This window comes from Enoplosus armatus, chromosome 24 (assembly GCF_043641665.1).
Source record: "Enoplosus armatus isolate fEnoArm2 chromosome 24, fEnoArm2.hap1, whole genome shotgun sequence".
NCBI classification, from domain to species: Eukaryota; Metazoa; Chordata; class Actinopteri; order Centrarchiformes; family Enoplosidae; genus Enoplosus; species Enoplosus armatus.
In genome coordinates this window covers 11,966,767-11,983,268 of record NC_092203.1, presented here as the reverse complement: position 1 = coordinate 11,983,268, position 16,502 = coordinate 11,966,767, and the positions used below count along the sequence as shown (strand labels likewise).

At 42.5% G+C, this 16,502-nt stretch overlaps 2 protein-coding genes across 4 annotated transcripts; both read right to left on the bottom strand.

Annotated features, from left to right (window-relative positions):
• Positions 1 to 80: 80 nt before the first annotated feature.
• Positions 81 to 3,740, bottom strand: pcid2 (PCI domain containing 2). 3 transcript variants are annotated; one of them, XM_070930436.1, is made up of 15 exons: positions 3,676 to 3,740; positions 3,133 to 3,199; positions 2,863 to 2,952; positions 2,684 to 2,757; positions 2,501 to 2,566; positions 2,358 to 2,399; positions 2,209 to 2,263; positions 1,985 to 2,088; positions 1,763 to 1,838; positions 1,418 to 1,559; positions 1,199 to 1,299; positions 1,033 to 1,106; positions 825 to 950; positions 382 to 505; positions 81 to 292 (listed from the first exon to the last, which is right to left on the bottom strand). In XM_070930436.1, exons 2-15 carry the CDS (start codon positions 3,166 to 3,168, stop codon positions 203 to 205), a joined length of 1,200 nt encoding a protein of 399 aa, XP_070786537.1. In that variant the 5' UTR covers positions 3,169 to 3,199; positions 3,676 to 3,740; the 3' UTR covers positions 81 to 202. The 3 variants fall into 3 exon arrangements, with proteins under 3 accessions (XP_070786537.1, XP_070786539.1, XP_070786538.1); XM_070930438.1 differs by having other exon boundaries at positions 3,716 to 3,734; XM_070930437.1 differs by lacking the exons at positions 2,209 to 2,263; positions 2,358 to 2,399; positions 2,501 to 2,566; ... (2 more) ...; positions 3,133 to 3,199; positions 3,676 to 3,740 and having other exon boundaries at positions 2,058 to 2,074.
• Positions 3,741 to 5,442: 1,702 nt separating this feature from the next.
• LOC139306764 (T-box transcription factor TBX19-like) lies at positions 5,443 to 16,183 on the bottom strand. The gene is made up of 9 exons (XM_070930714.1): positions 16,076 to 16,183; positions 14,264 to 14,544; positions 10,505 to 10,781; positions 7,881 to 8,015; positions 7,646 to 7,707; positions 7,000 to 7,058; positions 6,204 to 6,362; positions 5,727 to 5,880; positions 5,443 to 5,608 (listed from the first exon to the last, which is right to left on the bottom strand). The coding sequence occupies exons 2-9, from the start codon at positions 14,542 to 14,544 to the stop codon at positions 5,443 to 5,445; spliced, it is 1,293 nt and encodes a 430-aa protein (XP_070786815.1). The 5' UTR covers positions 16,076 to 16,183.
• Positions 16,184 to 16,502: the final 319 nt, after the last annotated feature.

Below are 16,502 nucleotides of genomic sequence, written 5' to 3'. Positions count from 1 at the left end.
ATGTCATTTTGGGTAAATACGACTTCAGTTGCGCTGAAAATAAAGACTCCAATACCCACAATGCACCTCCAGTGAACAGATTGTACAAACAAGCTTCTGTTTTATTCAACATTTTTTTACAGTGCAAAATAAAAAAAGAATGAATTGGGGAAAAAGCTTCCTGCGGAGCGTCACAGCCAGAGGGGATTGTGGGTAACGTAGTCTAGGAGACGGAGGACAGAGGAGGGAATGGATTCTGTTTGCTGACCACAAGCTTCTGGTGCTGATGGGAGATGTACCCTTTGATGTGACCCTGAAGAGACACAGACACAGAAGAAGAGCTCAACATCTGTCCACTTCCTCTCTCCAGGTGTGTGTGTGTGTGTGTGTGTGTGTCCTCACCATGTAGATGAGGTTGGCCAGGATACACTGCACCTCGTCAATGTCGACATCCTCCACCTGCATCATCTTCAGAGCCACCAGGAAGGCGTCCAGGGGCAGCTGGTGAGTCCTCAGCAACAGATACCTGCAGACGGGAGTCAGCTGAGGTCACGACACAAGACGTCAAAAACACGTGTCGAAACCACATTCAGAAAAAAACCTGAGGCCAGTACCATGGGGTCATAAACGGGGCAACAAAAGACCAGAGCCAAATCCACGATGCACTACCACAGACCACAAGCTGAAGGCTAAAGGTGGCTCAAAAAGCTTGATGCCTCGGATCAAACGTTACAGATATCAAGTTAAAACGGTTCTGCTCAGACCCAGACCCAGACCCAGACCCAGACCAGGTGCATCAGGCTGGTGGGGTCCACCAGGAGGCGCTGCGGTGCAGCTGAACTCACACTTTTTTGAAGAGGTTCCTGTAGGTGATGATCTTGAGCTTCTCCAGGATGAGGAAGATCCCACAGCGGATGAAGAAGGTCTCGTGCTTGGACAAGGCCTCGTTCAGCAGCAGCAGGTTCCCCTCGCTGACACACAGACAGTTTCACCTGAGAGATGATCACCTGACAGCATGATGTCACTTCCTGTGTTCCTGCCTCCAACCCTTACCTGACACCTCTGGTGACGTCGGCGAACTGCATGAGGTCGTACTTCCTGAGGAGCTGATGAGTCGGCATGTGACCCTGAAACACCGGCGACAAGCTGCAGTTATACTGGGAGCACTGGGACCTGAACTGGTTTGTGTGAACTGACGTGAATGTGAGGAGTTCCTGACCAGCAGCATCTTGACGGGCAGCAGGTAGATGAGAATCATCCTCTTGTTCTTCTGACTGGAGCGATGACAGTGATGGAAGGCGTAAGACAGGAACTCCTCGGCTGCAGAGACACAAAGACACAGTCCTGACCGGGGGGGGGTCCTGAGACCAGACACAGTCCACAACGATACTGTCACTTAGTTTAGTGTCTGACTGCAGTAGTACCACAGCAGTGTTACCTGGCTTGAAGTCGCTGTCGAACATGGCCTTGCGGCCCACGTAGTATTTGTAGGTGACCTTCTGAGCTGGACTGTAGTCGTTCTTCAGGTTGGAGCTGTCGATGGCTCTGATCAGAGGCTTACACAGGTGCAGCTTATTGATCTGATGCATCACAACATTAAAAAACTGTTCAGAAATCAGGTGTTCCTGTGCGTGCTGTGTCGCTGCTCTGGACTATTTCTTTTCATGACGTTGACTTTTGGTCCTACTGTTTGTAACATTACGTCTTTGTTCTCAAGTTTCTGAGAAGTGGTCCCGGACTCAGCCGTGAACCGCTTCCAGTCACTAATGAATGAAGTTCAGACCTTGAAGTAGATCTTGAAGAGCTGGTTGCTCAGAAACATCATTCCCCACTTCTTAGAGTCCTCGATCCCCGCTCGGCTGCAACAATCAAAACAGTGGAACACAATCAACAACGCTCTGTAAAACGTGTGTGTGTGTGTGTGTGTGTGTGTGTGTGTGTGTGTGTGTACGTGTGTGTGTGTGTGTGTGTACGTGTGTGTGTGTGTGTGTGTGTGTGTACGGACTTGTCGCTGGCACACACTCTGAAGCAGCTCATCAGCTGCTCAGCTGCTTTCTCCAACATCTCGCCCGGCTGACCTTTACTCTTCTTCTGCAACTGCTGCTCCGCCTGAACACAGGGTCAAAGGTCAGTGTGTTCAACCAGCTCACTGTCATCATCGTCATCATCATCATCATCATCATCCCAACAGCAGCAGCTGACCACAGATCAGTCTCTCCTGTATCTTACATTGTTGGCAAATATCCTGAGATCCAGAGTGACAGCGAACATCACCGGCAGAGCCCTGAAACCACAAAGCTAGCAGTTTAGCCCTGCTTCCAGTCTTTATGCTAAGCTAGGCTAATACACTTCTCACAGGAACATCTGTGTGTACTCACCAGTTCTCCTCTTTATGGGACTGGAAGGCTCTCAGGAAGGATGTGAGAGGTCAAGGAGCAACACGATCAGTTATTGACTATTGATTAAAGTCAGCTCGCGTGTGTGTTTGTTTGATTGTGTGTGTTTTCATCATGAAGGATATTGAACGACGAGTGTTTGGAACTTGTAGGCTTCAACAAAGTCGTGATTGGCCACTGCGTAGGTGCACCTGTAACACACACACAGTCCTGTTGCTATGGTTACAACATACTGCTTTTAGCGACCGCTTATGGAAATAATCAATAATCTATACATCAATAACCTGACTGACTCCTGGCTGTCCTACCTGAGGTGAGCTGCGACCATCTCATCGTACGGCGGCTCCAGAAGCTGCTGACATTTCTCTTCTGGACTGGCCAGCTGTGACACACACACACACACACACACACACACACACACACATACACACAGGTGAGGCCGTATCCTAGCAACGCTGGGTGTCTACCTGAGAGGGCGGAGCCTCACCTGGAGCCGGGGGTTGGCGACGTGTGGGTGTTTGAAGGAGAGCAGCTCGGCGCAGAAGGAGCCCTCGTGGTTGTCGATGGCCTCGTAAACCTGCAGGAGGAAAACACCAACGAAGAAGACTCACTGCACCGACTCCACAAGACTTCATGTGAATATGTGAATATTAAAGAGGTCACATGAAGGAAAACACAGCCATGAGCATAAGGCAGTATCTTCTCCCTGCTAAGAGAGACTTTCAGACAGAGTGAAGGGTCAGAGGTCAGAGGTCACCTGCTGCAGGTACTGGTTGATAGTGATGTGAGCCATGACTTCCTGCTGGTTCAGCAGCCACTTCAACCTGAAAACAGACAGCAACATTTAACATTGACGGATATCAGATGAAGGTAGTGGCGTCAAAGTACATTGAATTTGTATTCAACTTCGGTACTTGAGTAAATATACTTAGTTACTTCGACCACTGAGTATCTGCCATGTAAATACAACTGCAACTAAAGATTATTTTCATTATCAACTCATCTTTTAGTCTATAAATGTCAGAAAATGGTCCATTTTAATTTCTTAGAGCTCGAAGCTGAAATATCTAAATGCCTTTCCGTCCGACCAGATATTTAATTTAAAATGATACAAACAGAGAAAAGCAGCAAATCGTCACTTATCGTCACTCAAACCTAACAGCGCAACAGCTAACATGCTAACTCGTTCATTCGTCCACTTCAGGTTAAGCACTGCGGTTAAATCGCTGTTTTCAGGCTTCAAACAGAAAACAAACAGTCGTGTAAACATAAAATATAAATATAAAAACTAAATACAAACAATTATGAAGCTTTAAATGAAGCTTTAATCCAGAACAAACCCGTCCAGTGTCACTTCATTCAACGATAAATCCGGACTGTTTTCCGGTGATGCACACCATGCGAACCGCGACTCCAAACAACTTCCGGTTTGCTATGATCCGGTTCCGGTAGTGTTTCAGAATAAGAGGTTGCATATATCGAAATAAATGTCTCGATAGACAGATTTTAGATTTCACAATTTAAGAACAAAAGTTTGATATTTCACTTGTCCATCTGTCTTGAGGAGTGATGAATGTATATTCACTACTTTCAGGTGGAGAGGGTTTTGAAATAACATTTAAACGGTCATGTAGGGAAATTTTAAATCAACCAAACAAATAAAACATGAACATGTGAAATATTCAAAGCATTTTAGAGACTATGACAATTTTTAATGTTTTCATTTCTTTCTTTCTTTAATCCTTAAAACCTGCATACAAGAATAAACATGCAGTACACACAGTGACACATACACAGAAATTCACAATTCACAATTTACATACACAATATGACATCTCACATTAAAAGACTCATATCTTATAATTTTCACTTTTTCATTTTCATCCATTATTTTTCTTTTGGAGAATGTGTTGCTGCCATATCAACATACTTGTTGGAGGAATTTATTTCATTTAAAGTGTACCTGGTATTTTGGACATTAAGGAGAAAATACGCAGTTACCTCTCCTCCCAGTGAAGGCTTCTTGTTGGGAAAAATAAAATACTACAAGCAAACCTTCCTTTAAACCTTTATTGACACCGAGCAGAATAACAGTAACCTGTAGAAGAATTCAGAACTGAGATCTAATTTATTTTTTAGTTTTTGTTTCTGCTTTTCAGCAAGTATCAGAAGTAGAGAAACAACAACAAACAAGCAACATGCAGCAGCTGAAATAACCGACGAAACTGGACAGGAAATATGTCTTCTTTTACTTTGTACATGTGAACAAGCCCTGTCAATCAAATATCAACGTCTTTACTTTGAACCACAGCTGATGGACTGTACAGATATTTACAGGTTGGAGTGAAGAGCCTCAGGATGAATAAATGGATGCTTCACCCTCCAGAGGGCGGTGTAACACCAACAATATCAGTTATCGTCTTTACTCGTCTTTACGGTTTCTAAGAATCAGCATCAGGACTGTCTTCAACTGTATAACTTCCACAGGCTAATTTAATTATTATTTATTAACTGGTGAAATAAATGTATGATATATATTTACAAGCAATTAATAGTGCAGCTTAACTAGCAACTGGTAGCTTCTAAAAGTTACCAGCACCCATTGGTAGTTTCCACCAATCATCAATAGATACCAGTTGGGAATACTAACCACCAGTGTTTACCAGTGGCCACCATTGGCTACTATTAGCCACTAATAGAGACTTAGCAATCAGTTATCATTGATTGCTAATAGCTGTCAGAAGCCAGCTGCAGGTACAAAAAGTCAGTGGTAGATACCAGCATTAGCCAAAACCAGTTATTACTGGTTACACCAGTAGATACCAGTTGCCATCAGTTGTTACCAGCACCTGCAACTAGCTGCAAATAGCCACCAGTATATACTGGTAGCGACCAGCATGTTAAAAAAAGTCAACAATAGTCATAGCTACTGGTACATACTAGTAGCCACCAGTAAATACCAGTAGCCACCAGTGGTTAGCAGTAAGTACAAAAAGCCACCAATAGTAGTAATCACTAGAAGCCAGTGGTCACCAGTAGTCTTCCATTCAGCCAATCACATCTCTCCTCAGAATGAGTGGGTGGGGCCAGAAGGCCATCCAGCACCACCCACTCGACCGTGACTGGGAGGCTGCATGAGGCTCTCGCTGCTGATTGGTCCATGGAGAGCAGCGCAGGGCGAGTGGGAGGGGCTTAGCTCACTGCATCCAACCGTCCACAGACAGGGATACTGACTGAACACAAACACATACACGTTTACATTTATACAGTTAATAGAATCAGTAAATTACACTTACTGTTTACCTAACTTATCGTTAAATTTACCATATAAGGCTATGGGCGGTGCCTCACCTGGAATTGTGAGGAGGAGGAGGCTGTGAAGAAGGAGCGTTGCTGGTCAGGGGAAGGGAGGTGGGGGAGGACAAAGAGGAAGAGGAGGAGGTTGGACGAGGGGAGGAGCTGCTCCATCCGTCTGATATCACCTGAACACCTTCAGACAGACAAACTGACACAACAGGAATTAAATGTGTAAATAAATCCTTGAAGTTCACAGTATTTCTACACAGTGTATAAGGTATACTGCATATATACTGTATGTATTGTATGTACATATATATACTGTATATAAATGCATGTATATAAAGTATGGACATGTATGCATTTTCTTTGTTGATGCTATATTTTGTATTAATCTTTTAAGAAAAACATCTGTATTCTTTCAAGTTTATATATTTCTATTATATTATACAAACGACTATATACAGAAAATATGTGCCAACATCTACGATGTCAAACAGAGATATAAAACTTTATAAAACACACTGTCACCTGAGGAGTGCGAGCGGTGCGACAGGTAGGCGGTGGGGTAAGGTGTGTGTCGCCCCGGGTAACTGTGGTGTTTGTAACCATGGTGATGATGTGACGTCAGCGGGAGGCTGCTGCCGTAAGGAAAAGCTCCGCCTCCTCCAGCTGAGCACAGCGACCAGCCTGACACACACACACACACACACACACACAGTTTACAATATATTTAGTCTTTTGTTTGTTACATTTGTTTTGATGTAAAATTCAAAGGGGAAAAACAATTAAACATTATACAATTATACATTTCACACACAAAACTTGTGACTCTTTACTTTTTAAAAATATGCTTTTACTTGCATTCAGTTTTTTGAATATAGTAATCTACATATAAACAAAAATATGAATGAGAATGAATTTTTTTCTTTTACAATATTCTAATTAGAAATATTTTCATGAGTAATTATATATACATACACGTACTTCCTTCCTACTGTTAATAAATTTAAAACATACATACATAATATTTAAATACTATACTTCTTTTGCACTCATGGATTAATTACAAATTATATAGAATTCTAATTAATAAGAAATAAAAAATACAACACTTAAAAACAATACAAATTAAAATTGCAAAAATATTTTTTATAATCTTATTCCAATTTTGTACCAACAAATAGATTTTGATATTATATACTATATAAAAGTTATATATATATACATATATATATATATATATATATATATATATATATATGCACTGTATATCATAAAAATAAAATGCGGTGGTTTTAAGGCTAATTCAAGTTTTTGGACTCACAGGGTTGAATTCCAGCACGACTCTCCAGTGACTCTGGTAAGCCCCGTCCGCCTGGGTTTCTGAGGAGGATAAATCAAACGCTGTCAAAACACAACCTCTGTGTGTGTGTGTGTGTGTGTGTGTGTGTGTGTGTGTGTGTGTGTGTGTTTGGTTTGTATATCTCTCTCACTTGACACCATCACTCCAAACGAGCGAGATGTGGAGCTCTGAGCAGCTGATAATGACTCTTTAATCGCCTGCTAATGCTAACTTCCTCTGCTATCCTGGTGAGAAATGCTAAGCGCTAAGTGTCTGCTGACCGACTCCTGGCTGCTTTACACACCGTTCCCATTCATTCAACTACAAATACAAACACAGTGGTGGAAGAAGTACTCAGATCCTTTACTGAAGTAAAAGTACCAACTCAGCAATGTTAAAATACTTCATTATAAGTCCTGCATTTAAAGTTATCAGCAGTAACTTATTATTTTATAACCAGTAACTCCAGCTGTCAGATAAATGTAGTGCAGTATAAAGTATAAAGCAGAATAAAATGGAAATGCTCAAGTAACAGTTCCTCTAAATTGTATTTAAGTGTAGTATTTGAGTAAATGTACTTCGTTACTTTCCACAACTGTGACAGAACATGTCATTGGGGAGGTCGTACCTCTCTTTAGCGTCCAGGAAGGCTTTAGCAAACGGGTTGTATTTGATCTTCAGAGCTGTGATCTGAACACAAAAACACACCAACATCACCACAAGTGTAGGATGAACATGTGAAATAGGATCAAATGCTCAACGCTGCCATCATTATAATTGGAATATTTTATACATCTGTTTATATGTATATATATATATATATATATATATATATATATATATATATATATATATATATGTACCTCTTCGTTCTGGTAGGCTGTGACGGCGATGAACTGAGTTTCTTTAAAGGAAACGTTGGAAACCAAACGATGACGGGAGCCGACGCACACGATGTGGAGCTGAGGCTCGTACTTATGGAGAGAGTTCAACATGATCTGAAGACACAGAGAGACACCTGTTCATACACCTGGTCACACCTGTTTATACCTGGTCACACCTGTTTATACCTGTTCACTCCTGTTAATACCTGTTTATACCTGTTCACACCGGTTTATACCTGGTCACACCGGTTTATACCTGGTCACACCTGTTTATACCTGTTCACACCTGTTAATACCTGTTTACTCCTGTTTATACCTGTTCACACCTGTTAATACCTGTTTACTCCTGTTTATACTTGTTCACACCTGTTAATACCTGCTTACTCCTGTTTATACCTGTTCACACCTGTTAATACCTGCTTACTCCTGTTTATACCTGTTCACACCTGTTAATACCTGTTTATACCTGTTCACACCTGTTTATACCTGTTTACTCCTGTTTATACCTGTTCACACCTGTTTAGTCCTGTTTATACCTGTTCACACCTGTTTATACCTGTTCACACCTGTTTATATCTGTTTACTCCTGTTTATACCTGTTCACACCTGTTTATACCCGTTTACTCCTGTTTATACCTGTTCACACCTGTTTATACCTGTTTACTCCTGTTTATACCTGTTAACACCTGCTTATACCTGTTTACTCCTGTTTATACCTGTTCACACCTCTTCCTACCTGTTCACACCTGTTTATATCTCTTTACTCCTGTTTATACCTGTTCACACCTGTTTATATCTGTTTACTCCTGTTTACACCTGTTCACACCTGTTCACACCTGTTTATACCTGTTTACTCCTGTTTATACCTGTTTACTCCTGTTTATACCTGTTCACACCTGTTTATACACCTGTTTATACCTGTTTATACCTGTTTACACCTGTTTATACCTGTTTATTCCTGTTTATACACCTGTTTATACCTGTTCACACCTCTTCCTACCTGTTCACACCTGTTTAGACATGCTCATACCTGTTTATTCACTTAAAAAGCAGCGTTTCACTTTGCCACATCAGAGGTTTTAGACCACAAGCAGCACAGCTAGCTAGCTGGCTGGCTGTTAGTCAGTCAGTCAGTATTGGATGGATTGTGATGAAATGTGGTTCAGACCTTCATGTTCCCCTCTGACTCTCCATCAGCTGCTGGCTCTGTGAGGCTGTATTATTGTCAGTACTTCCTGAAGACAAACCTTCTAGATACCCATCTATATTGTCAATCCCTGTACATACACACCACGTGATGCACATGCAGCACCTGGTCTGAACAGATCCAGACTGAAAGTGAAAGTTTGAAAACAGATTTGTACTTTTGAATGAATGACAAACAGAAATCAAATCCAGGTGTAGTTATTGTCAGTTTATGGAGTGGAGCCATCTTTGTCTTTGGGCCCAAACACTCTTTTATCCATCTGTCGTCCATCTCTCCATCAACCCCTCCACCTCCTCCACCTCCTCCTCCTCTTCCCCCTCACTAACGAGGCCCAATTAACCAATCCGAGCTCTCCAGGCGGACACACAAAAACAAACTGTTTTCTATTCAGATTGAGAGGCTGGCTTCACATCTGACCCCGACACTGTGTGTGTGTGTGTGTGTGTGTGTTTACCCTGGCAGTGCCCACATTAGCTGGAGTGTGTGTGTGTGTGTTTTTGAATATAGTTTACCTCTCTCTCTCTCTCGTCCATCTGAAGCATGATGGGTAAATTAATTTCCCAGTAAAAAACATAATTACCATAATGTACAAATAAGCTGAGCAATTATTTCATTATGGCCGAGCTCTCTGTTCCAACTCTGCATTACTGCCCGCTGTGTGTGTGTGTGTGTGTGTGTGTGTGTGTGTGTGTGTGTGTGTGTGTGTTTGGACAGGGATAATGGGGTAAATATAAACAACATTATTGCCAATTTTGTAGTGCTGGACATGTGTGTGTGTGTGTGTGTGTGTGTGTGTGTGTGTGTGAAGGCCTCTCTGAGTGGTGAACGGCTCTCGACAGGAAGTGCATTAAACTGCTGCCGGCCAATTAAGAGCTGTTTATCCCGTTCCCGTGGTTACGAGGGGGCGAGCAGGTGAAGTGAGCGAGGAGAGGGACTGAAGTGGCTAATTAGAGGCGGTAGTCTCTCGCCCACTCCAATACAATACGGGGAGGAGAGAGAGAGAGAGAGAGAGAGAGAGAGAGAGACAAAAGAGGAAGAGACACTCTTGACATGGAGAGCCTGATAATGGACAGAAGAAGAAGAAGGAGAGGAAGAAGAGTATGAGGATGAAGAAAGGAAAAAGTATGGACTGAAGAAGAGAAACAAGAAGAAGAGGAGGAAGAGGAAGAGACGCTCTTGACATGGAGAGCCCGATAATAGACAGAGGAAGAAAAGAGGAGTGAGAAGGGAAGAAAGGAAAAAGTAGAAGTAGAAAAGAAGAAGAAAAAGACATTGAACCAAAGAAGAAGAAGAAGAGAGAGGAGGAAGGAAAGAACAAACACATCAATGAACAAACGAAAGGATGACGAAGAATAAATGTATATTTCTAAGTTTCAACATGATCAGATTGTCTCACCTGTCCCCCCCCGTTGACCTTGTTGGTGAGTTTGACCTTGTTGAAGGTCACGGCCGCCTTCATCCAGTGAGCTCCGAAGTTCGGCGAGTCGGGGTGGATGTAAATGCCGCCGTGGCCCCGCCCCTCGCCGCGGCCCTCCGCCCGGCCGGCCGCCACCCACTCCCCGTTCACGAACTTCCAGCGGCAGCTGTCGGCCGGCACGAAGTCCAGCAGGAAGGAGTACATGGAGCTGGGGTCCAGACCGGACACGCTGACCTTCAGGACCGGGAACATGCGGCTGCACAAACACACATTTTAGCTGGTTATATATAAACTGTGAGTTTATCACCTTCACATCTTCATATCTCTGGTTGCATTATGTCATCAATAATGAGATTTATTCTATCAATCAATATCGTGATATGAAGACTAATAATAATAATAATACTATCTGGTAAGTGGACCTTGAGTTAAGATGATTGTCTCTCTTCCATCAGAAAACACTGTATATTTTTGTACTTTGTGGTACTGAAGCCAGTCCTGTTGCTGGTTATCTCTACCAGTGAGTCCATTCAATTCAATACAACTTTATTTATACCTGTGAGGGCCGTCGTACATGACAGCTCTCCACCCAGATCGACAAACACACACACGATGAGCGGAGGGGGATGAATAACACCACCAAACTATCAGCGTAGAAATATATTTGTATATTCTAGTATTTTCATTCATCATTTGTTATTTTATCTAATTTAGACATGAATCAATAATTAATAATTAATTTGTTAGTTGTGTCCAGGGTGGAGGACGGTGGAGGACGTACTCAGATCCTTTACTGCAGTAAAAGTACTAATACCACACAGTACAAGAACTCTGTTCCAGTGAAAGTCTGTGAGTATAATCAGTAAACTGTCCTTAAAGTACTCCAGCAGTCAGATGTCCCCTGTGACTGTCCTCCTGTGTCTGTCCCCCTGTCTCTGTCCTCCTGTGTCTGTCCTCCTGTGTCTGTCCCCCTGTGACTGTCCTCCTGTGTCTGTCCTCCTGTGTCTGTCCTCCTGTGTCTGTCCCCCTGTGACTGTCCTCCTGTGTCTGTCCTCCTGTGTCTGTCCTCCTGTGACTGTCCCCCTGTGACTGTCCTCCTGTGTCTGTCCTCCTGTGACTGTCCCCCTGTCTCTGTCCTCCTGTGTCTGTCCTCCTGTGTCTGTCCCCCTGTGACTGTCCTCCTGTGTCTGTCCTCCTGTGTCTGTCCTCCTGTGTCTGTCCTCCTGTGACTGTCCTCCTGTCTCTGTCCTGCTGTGTCTGTCCTCCTGTGACTGTCCTCCTGTGTCTGTCCTCCTGTGACTGTCCCCCTGTGACTGTCCTCCTGTGTCTGTCCCCCTGTGACTGTCCCCCTGTGACTGTCCTCCTGTGTCTGTCCTCCTGTGTCTGTCCTCCTGTGTCTGTCCCCCTGTGACTGTCCTCCTGTGTCTGTCCCCCTGTAACTGTCCCCCTGTGACTGTCCCCCTGTGACTGTCCTCCTGTGTCTGTCCTCCTGTTATAGATTCTGTCATTAGAGGATTATTCCTCCTCATTAATGTGAAGCAGGATGTTACTGTTGGAGTTGAGGTGGAGCTCATTCTGAACTATCAGCTAATGATTATTAGTTCATTGTGGATGATTATTTTCTCCATTAATTGATCGATTGTTTGGTTTGGAAACATTCTGAAAACACTGACTAACAGTCAAAGTCTTTCAGTTTGATTTGAGAAAAGGAACAAAAACTTGAATTTCTCTCTTGAATCTTTTGATAATGCATCACATATTAAAAGCTCTTCATATGTTTGGTGAGTAAAATCTGAATCTAAAGTAAAGAAAATGTAGTGCAGTAAACAGTATAAAGTCATAGAAAATGGAAATACTCAAGTGAAGTACAAGTACTTTGTGCATCTGTCACGAGCTTATGTTGTTAAGTTTTCATGTGTCTAAATCTACATTCAGACAAACAGCCTGTCCTCCCTCAGTAATAGCAGTTGAAGTGGCGTTCTGCAGGTGTAAATGGAGTGTTTTCCCACCGCAGGGCGCGACTGGTCAACGCGCCTCGGCTCGGCAAAATAAACACACACACACAGGCGACGTTAACGGCTGCTATCGAGACTAATGAATAACCCCAGTTAACAGGATCACTGATCTGGAGTCAGCTTCAAACACGAGTGACAGCAAAGTCGACTCATGGTCCTATTATTCCTCGAAAATATTCCAGAAGCAAACGTTCATGAACGACGACTCTTCATTAGGAAGCATTATCGTAAAACTCCTGACGACTGAAGCACTGAGTCCAGATCCCCCCGTCACAAGCCACGAACCAAACTCTATAATGATAATCTCATTATTTAACTATTATATATATATAGCATATAACACTTATATTGTCGGTGTATCTCCCTTTGTTTCAAAGCCTGTCCAGGTGAGTACTGGACTCATTTTTAAAACCCTAACAAGTGGTTTTAGGACACATGTCCGTCCACAGTGAAACACCTCAACAACAAAACCCAATCCTGGTTTCACAGCCAACATTATTTCACTGTGGAGACAAATCAAGCAGCTGTGTGATCACACGTATCAACGTTAGTTAGAGACGACAGAAAGCTCTGAGCAGCTGACATCAGCTTTTTGTAAAAGCTCAGTTTCACACTGAAACACCAAACGGAGGTTTTAAGATTCATAAACTCTGCAAATGTTTAGGAAAAGTTCCTGATGAACGCAGGGCTGTGGATGTGTTTTCAAAGTAACCCGTGTGATGTGGCCGTCCTCTCAGATTCCTGAAGTTGTGAATGACTGGTGAGGACTCACACCTTAAAGGACAAATCCATCGTCCTCCCACACAGGTGGTTTTACTTTTTTTTGCCTGATCAGATATCGTTGTCTGTCGGTCAACTGTGTGGACCAAGGACCCGCAGGTGGACCAAGGACCCGCAGGTGGACTAAGGACCCATAGGTGGAAAAACGACCCGCAGGTGGACCAACGACCCGCAGGTGGACTAAGGACCCGCAGGTGGACTAAGGACCCGCAGGTGGACTAAGGACCCATAGGTGGAAAAACGACCCGCAGGTGGACCAACGACCCGCAGGTGGACCAAGGACCCGCAGGTGGACTAAGGACCCATAGGTGGAAAAACGACCCGCAGGTGGACCAACGACCCGCAGGTGGACTAAGGACCCGCAGGTGGACTAAGGACCCGCAGGTGGACCAAGTACCCGCAGGTGGACCAAGGACCCGCAGGTGGACTAAGGACCCATAGGTGGAAAAACGACCCGCAGGTGGACTAAGGACCCGCAGGTGGACCAAGGACCCGCAGGTGGACTAAGAACCCGCAGGTGGACCAACGACCCGCAGGTGGACCAACGACCCGCAGGTGGACCAAAGACCCGCAGGTGCAATGGAGGCCGTAGGCTGAAGTTGTTTTGGCAACACAAAGCCGCTGCTGGCATCCTGTTTCCTACCAACAGGCTGCGTTGGTTTCTTTAAATCCGCCATCTTTCCCTCACCTTAAAGAATAGGTCAACGTTTTGAAACACAATTCAGAGTTAAATGAAATATACGGCTCCAAACACTGAAATGTTCAAAGGACAATTTGGCATTTTATGAGGTGTTTTATGTGCCCGACTATTTTACTTCCTGGGGTCTTGGCTGGTTGCCTGGCAACTGCTCAGAGCCAAGACGTAGTCCCACACATAAAACCACAATGTGCAGGTTTTACTCAAATGAAACAACGATTCCAGTCAGACACTCATCCTGGTTACCGTCCGTTCTTGGTGACGATCATCTCGTTGGTGATGTGCTGAAACTTCCTCCACAGCTCGGCGTCCTCCAGCGTCACCCTCAGCTCCCTCTCCGTCGGGTCGCCCTTCTCCCGGCCGGCCTGCAGCTCGCTCTCCACGGCGCTCAGCAGCCGGGACATGCAGCGCTCGGCCGAGCCGGGGCTACACGCCACCGCCCCGCTGGTACGAAGAGTGGCGCTGGTCCGGTCTGCTGAAGACACAGAACCAGACTCCCCGTCCTCCTGGAGGCCCTCCACCTTCATCTTCATCACAAACAAAGACACATGAGTTGAGTAAAAGGTGGCAGTATTTTTGGTAATTTGGAGTCTTTGAATAATAATAATAATAATAATAATAATAATAATAGGAGGAAGGTTCCTGTCATTCTTTACATATTTCCCCAAAATTCAGGCTGACATTTTCTTTCTCTCTTTGCAAACTTTGTGACGAGAATTCAAATCACATTTCTGGGTTTGACTGAAGCTCGACAACATGAGGCTGCAGATTCGGAGTCAGGTTTGGTTTAAAAGGTCAGTCCTCATCATCATCTGTACTATCTTCATCAGGGTACACTGCAAAATACCTGAGATCATTTTTCAACCGACCGAAACATAAACTTTGTGTCCCTCAAATCAATTTCGTTTCTAGATCCTCTCTGTTGACACACTGACGCTGGTTCATGACACTAAATATTGATTATTGTAGTTTGTATTAAAACACATTTGACTGATTGTCGTCTGTTATGACCTGCGTTAGTGATGGAGCTGTTTCCATTATTCAGGCTGCTTTTAGTTTACATTTATATATTTATTATTATCAGCAGTAATTATCTTATTGAGACAAATATTTAGCTTTTTATTTTGTGTTTTCTGTAATTTATCTTTCAGCAGATTTAATGGATCATTGAAATACAAACTAAATGTACATTCTGATCTTTTTTAAGGCACTGTGATGATGCTTTTAATATATATGACTATATGAATATGAATCATAATATATGTGTGTGTGTGTCTGAAAGTCAGAAAATCAAAGTTTTGTTTTTTAAAGTTTATTCAAAAGCAAAACAAATTAATAATGAATCTACATCCTCATGTTAACTCGTTATGGATGATTTAACTAGTTACAGAATGTATTCTTTTTTAGAAAGAGAGGGTTTTAATTTATTAAGCTTAAGAATTTTGGTAATATTAATATTTAATTATAAAACTACTGAAAATAATAATAATAGCAACAGGGACGTACGTGTCTTATAGCAGCATTGATGTACTTTAAAGCATCAAAATCTCTGATAAAATGATTTTGAAATAATACATTCTGTATAATTTTCTTTTTTTGATTTTTAGAATATTTCTGACAAAAATCAAGACGTGAAGATATTTCTCCTACTTTTACTTATATTATATTATATATATGTGGGGATGCATTAATAAATATTACAGTTAACTTTTCTTTATTCTAATTAAATAATGGTGTGATTATGATTCTCCTGGAGGAGGAGGGAGGGGACGGGTTCACAGGAAACGTTGAATTTATGGTTAATGACATGAAGAGAGGCAATCAAGTAATTATTAAAATCCGCAAATAAATTCAATAGAAATGTGTATTTAACAAAAACACGAGTAGTGACACAAATATAAAAGAAGAATCATGTTTCAATCAGCACATTAATAAACTTTAAAGTATTTTACAATAAAACATGTTCTACTAACATCTCTACAAAATACAAAATAATAATTAGTTAATAAATTAATACATTTCTTTCGTGACTAATAAATAAACATAAATAAGACTCACCTGTGACACCCGACACGTCGCTGAGAAGGTGAAATAATCCAAAAACAAAATGTGGCAAACTGAGAATGAAGCGTTAATCACAACAACTGTTAATAATAATAATAACAATAACAATAATTAATTAAGAGTGGACTGTCTTTGGGTTTGTAAGCTGCTCAGCCTCCAACTGAACACATGAGAAACAATCAGAGGATATCAGTGTGACTGTACCTCGCTCTACCCCCCTCTCTCTCTCTCTCTCTCTCTGTGTAACACACACACTACCTCGCTCTACCACTGAAGCTTTATTAGCCTCTAATTATGATCAAAAAACGTGCGGCCGACGCAAATATTAAGAAACAAAATCAGGAGATAATACGTTATTACTCTGATTTAATTATTACTATTATTATTATTGTTATTGTTACAAGTAAAACTAATGATTTCA

Excerpts from the sequence above, each read along its gene's own strand:
- LOC139306764 (XM_070930714.1), bottom strand. The coding sequence starts at position 14,544 with ATGAAGGTGGAGGGCCTCCAGGAGGACGGGGAGTCTGGTTCTGTGTCT. Across the intron at positions 10,782-14,263 it reads ATCGTCACCAAGAACGGACG|CCGCATGTTCCCGGTCCTGA; the intron begins GTAACCAGGATG and ends GTGTTTGTGCAG. Across the intron at positions 5,609-5,726 it reads CCTCCTCCTCACAATTCCAG|TCAGTATCCCTGTCTGTGGA; the intron begins GTGAGGCACCGC and ends GTTTGTGTTCAG.
- pcid2 (XM_070930436.1), bottom strand. The coding sequence starts at position 3,168 with ATGGCTCACATCACTATCAACCAGTACCTGCAGCAG. Across the intron at positions 2,264-2,357 it reads TCCCATAAAGAGGAGAACTG|GGCTCTGCCGGTGATGTTCG; the intron begins GTGAGTACACAC and ends TTGTGGTTTCAG. Across the intron at positions 2,089-2,208 it reads TCAGGATATTTGCCAACAAT|GCGGAGCAGCAGTTGCAGAA; the intron begins GTAAGATACAGG and ends CCCTGTGTTCAG.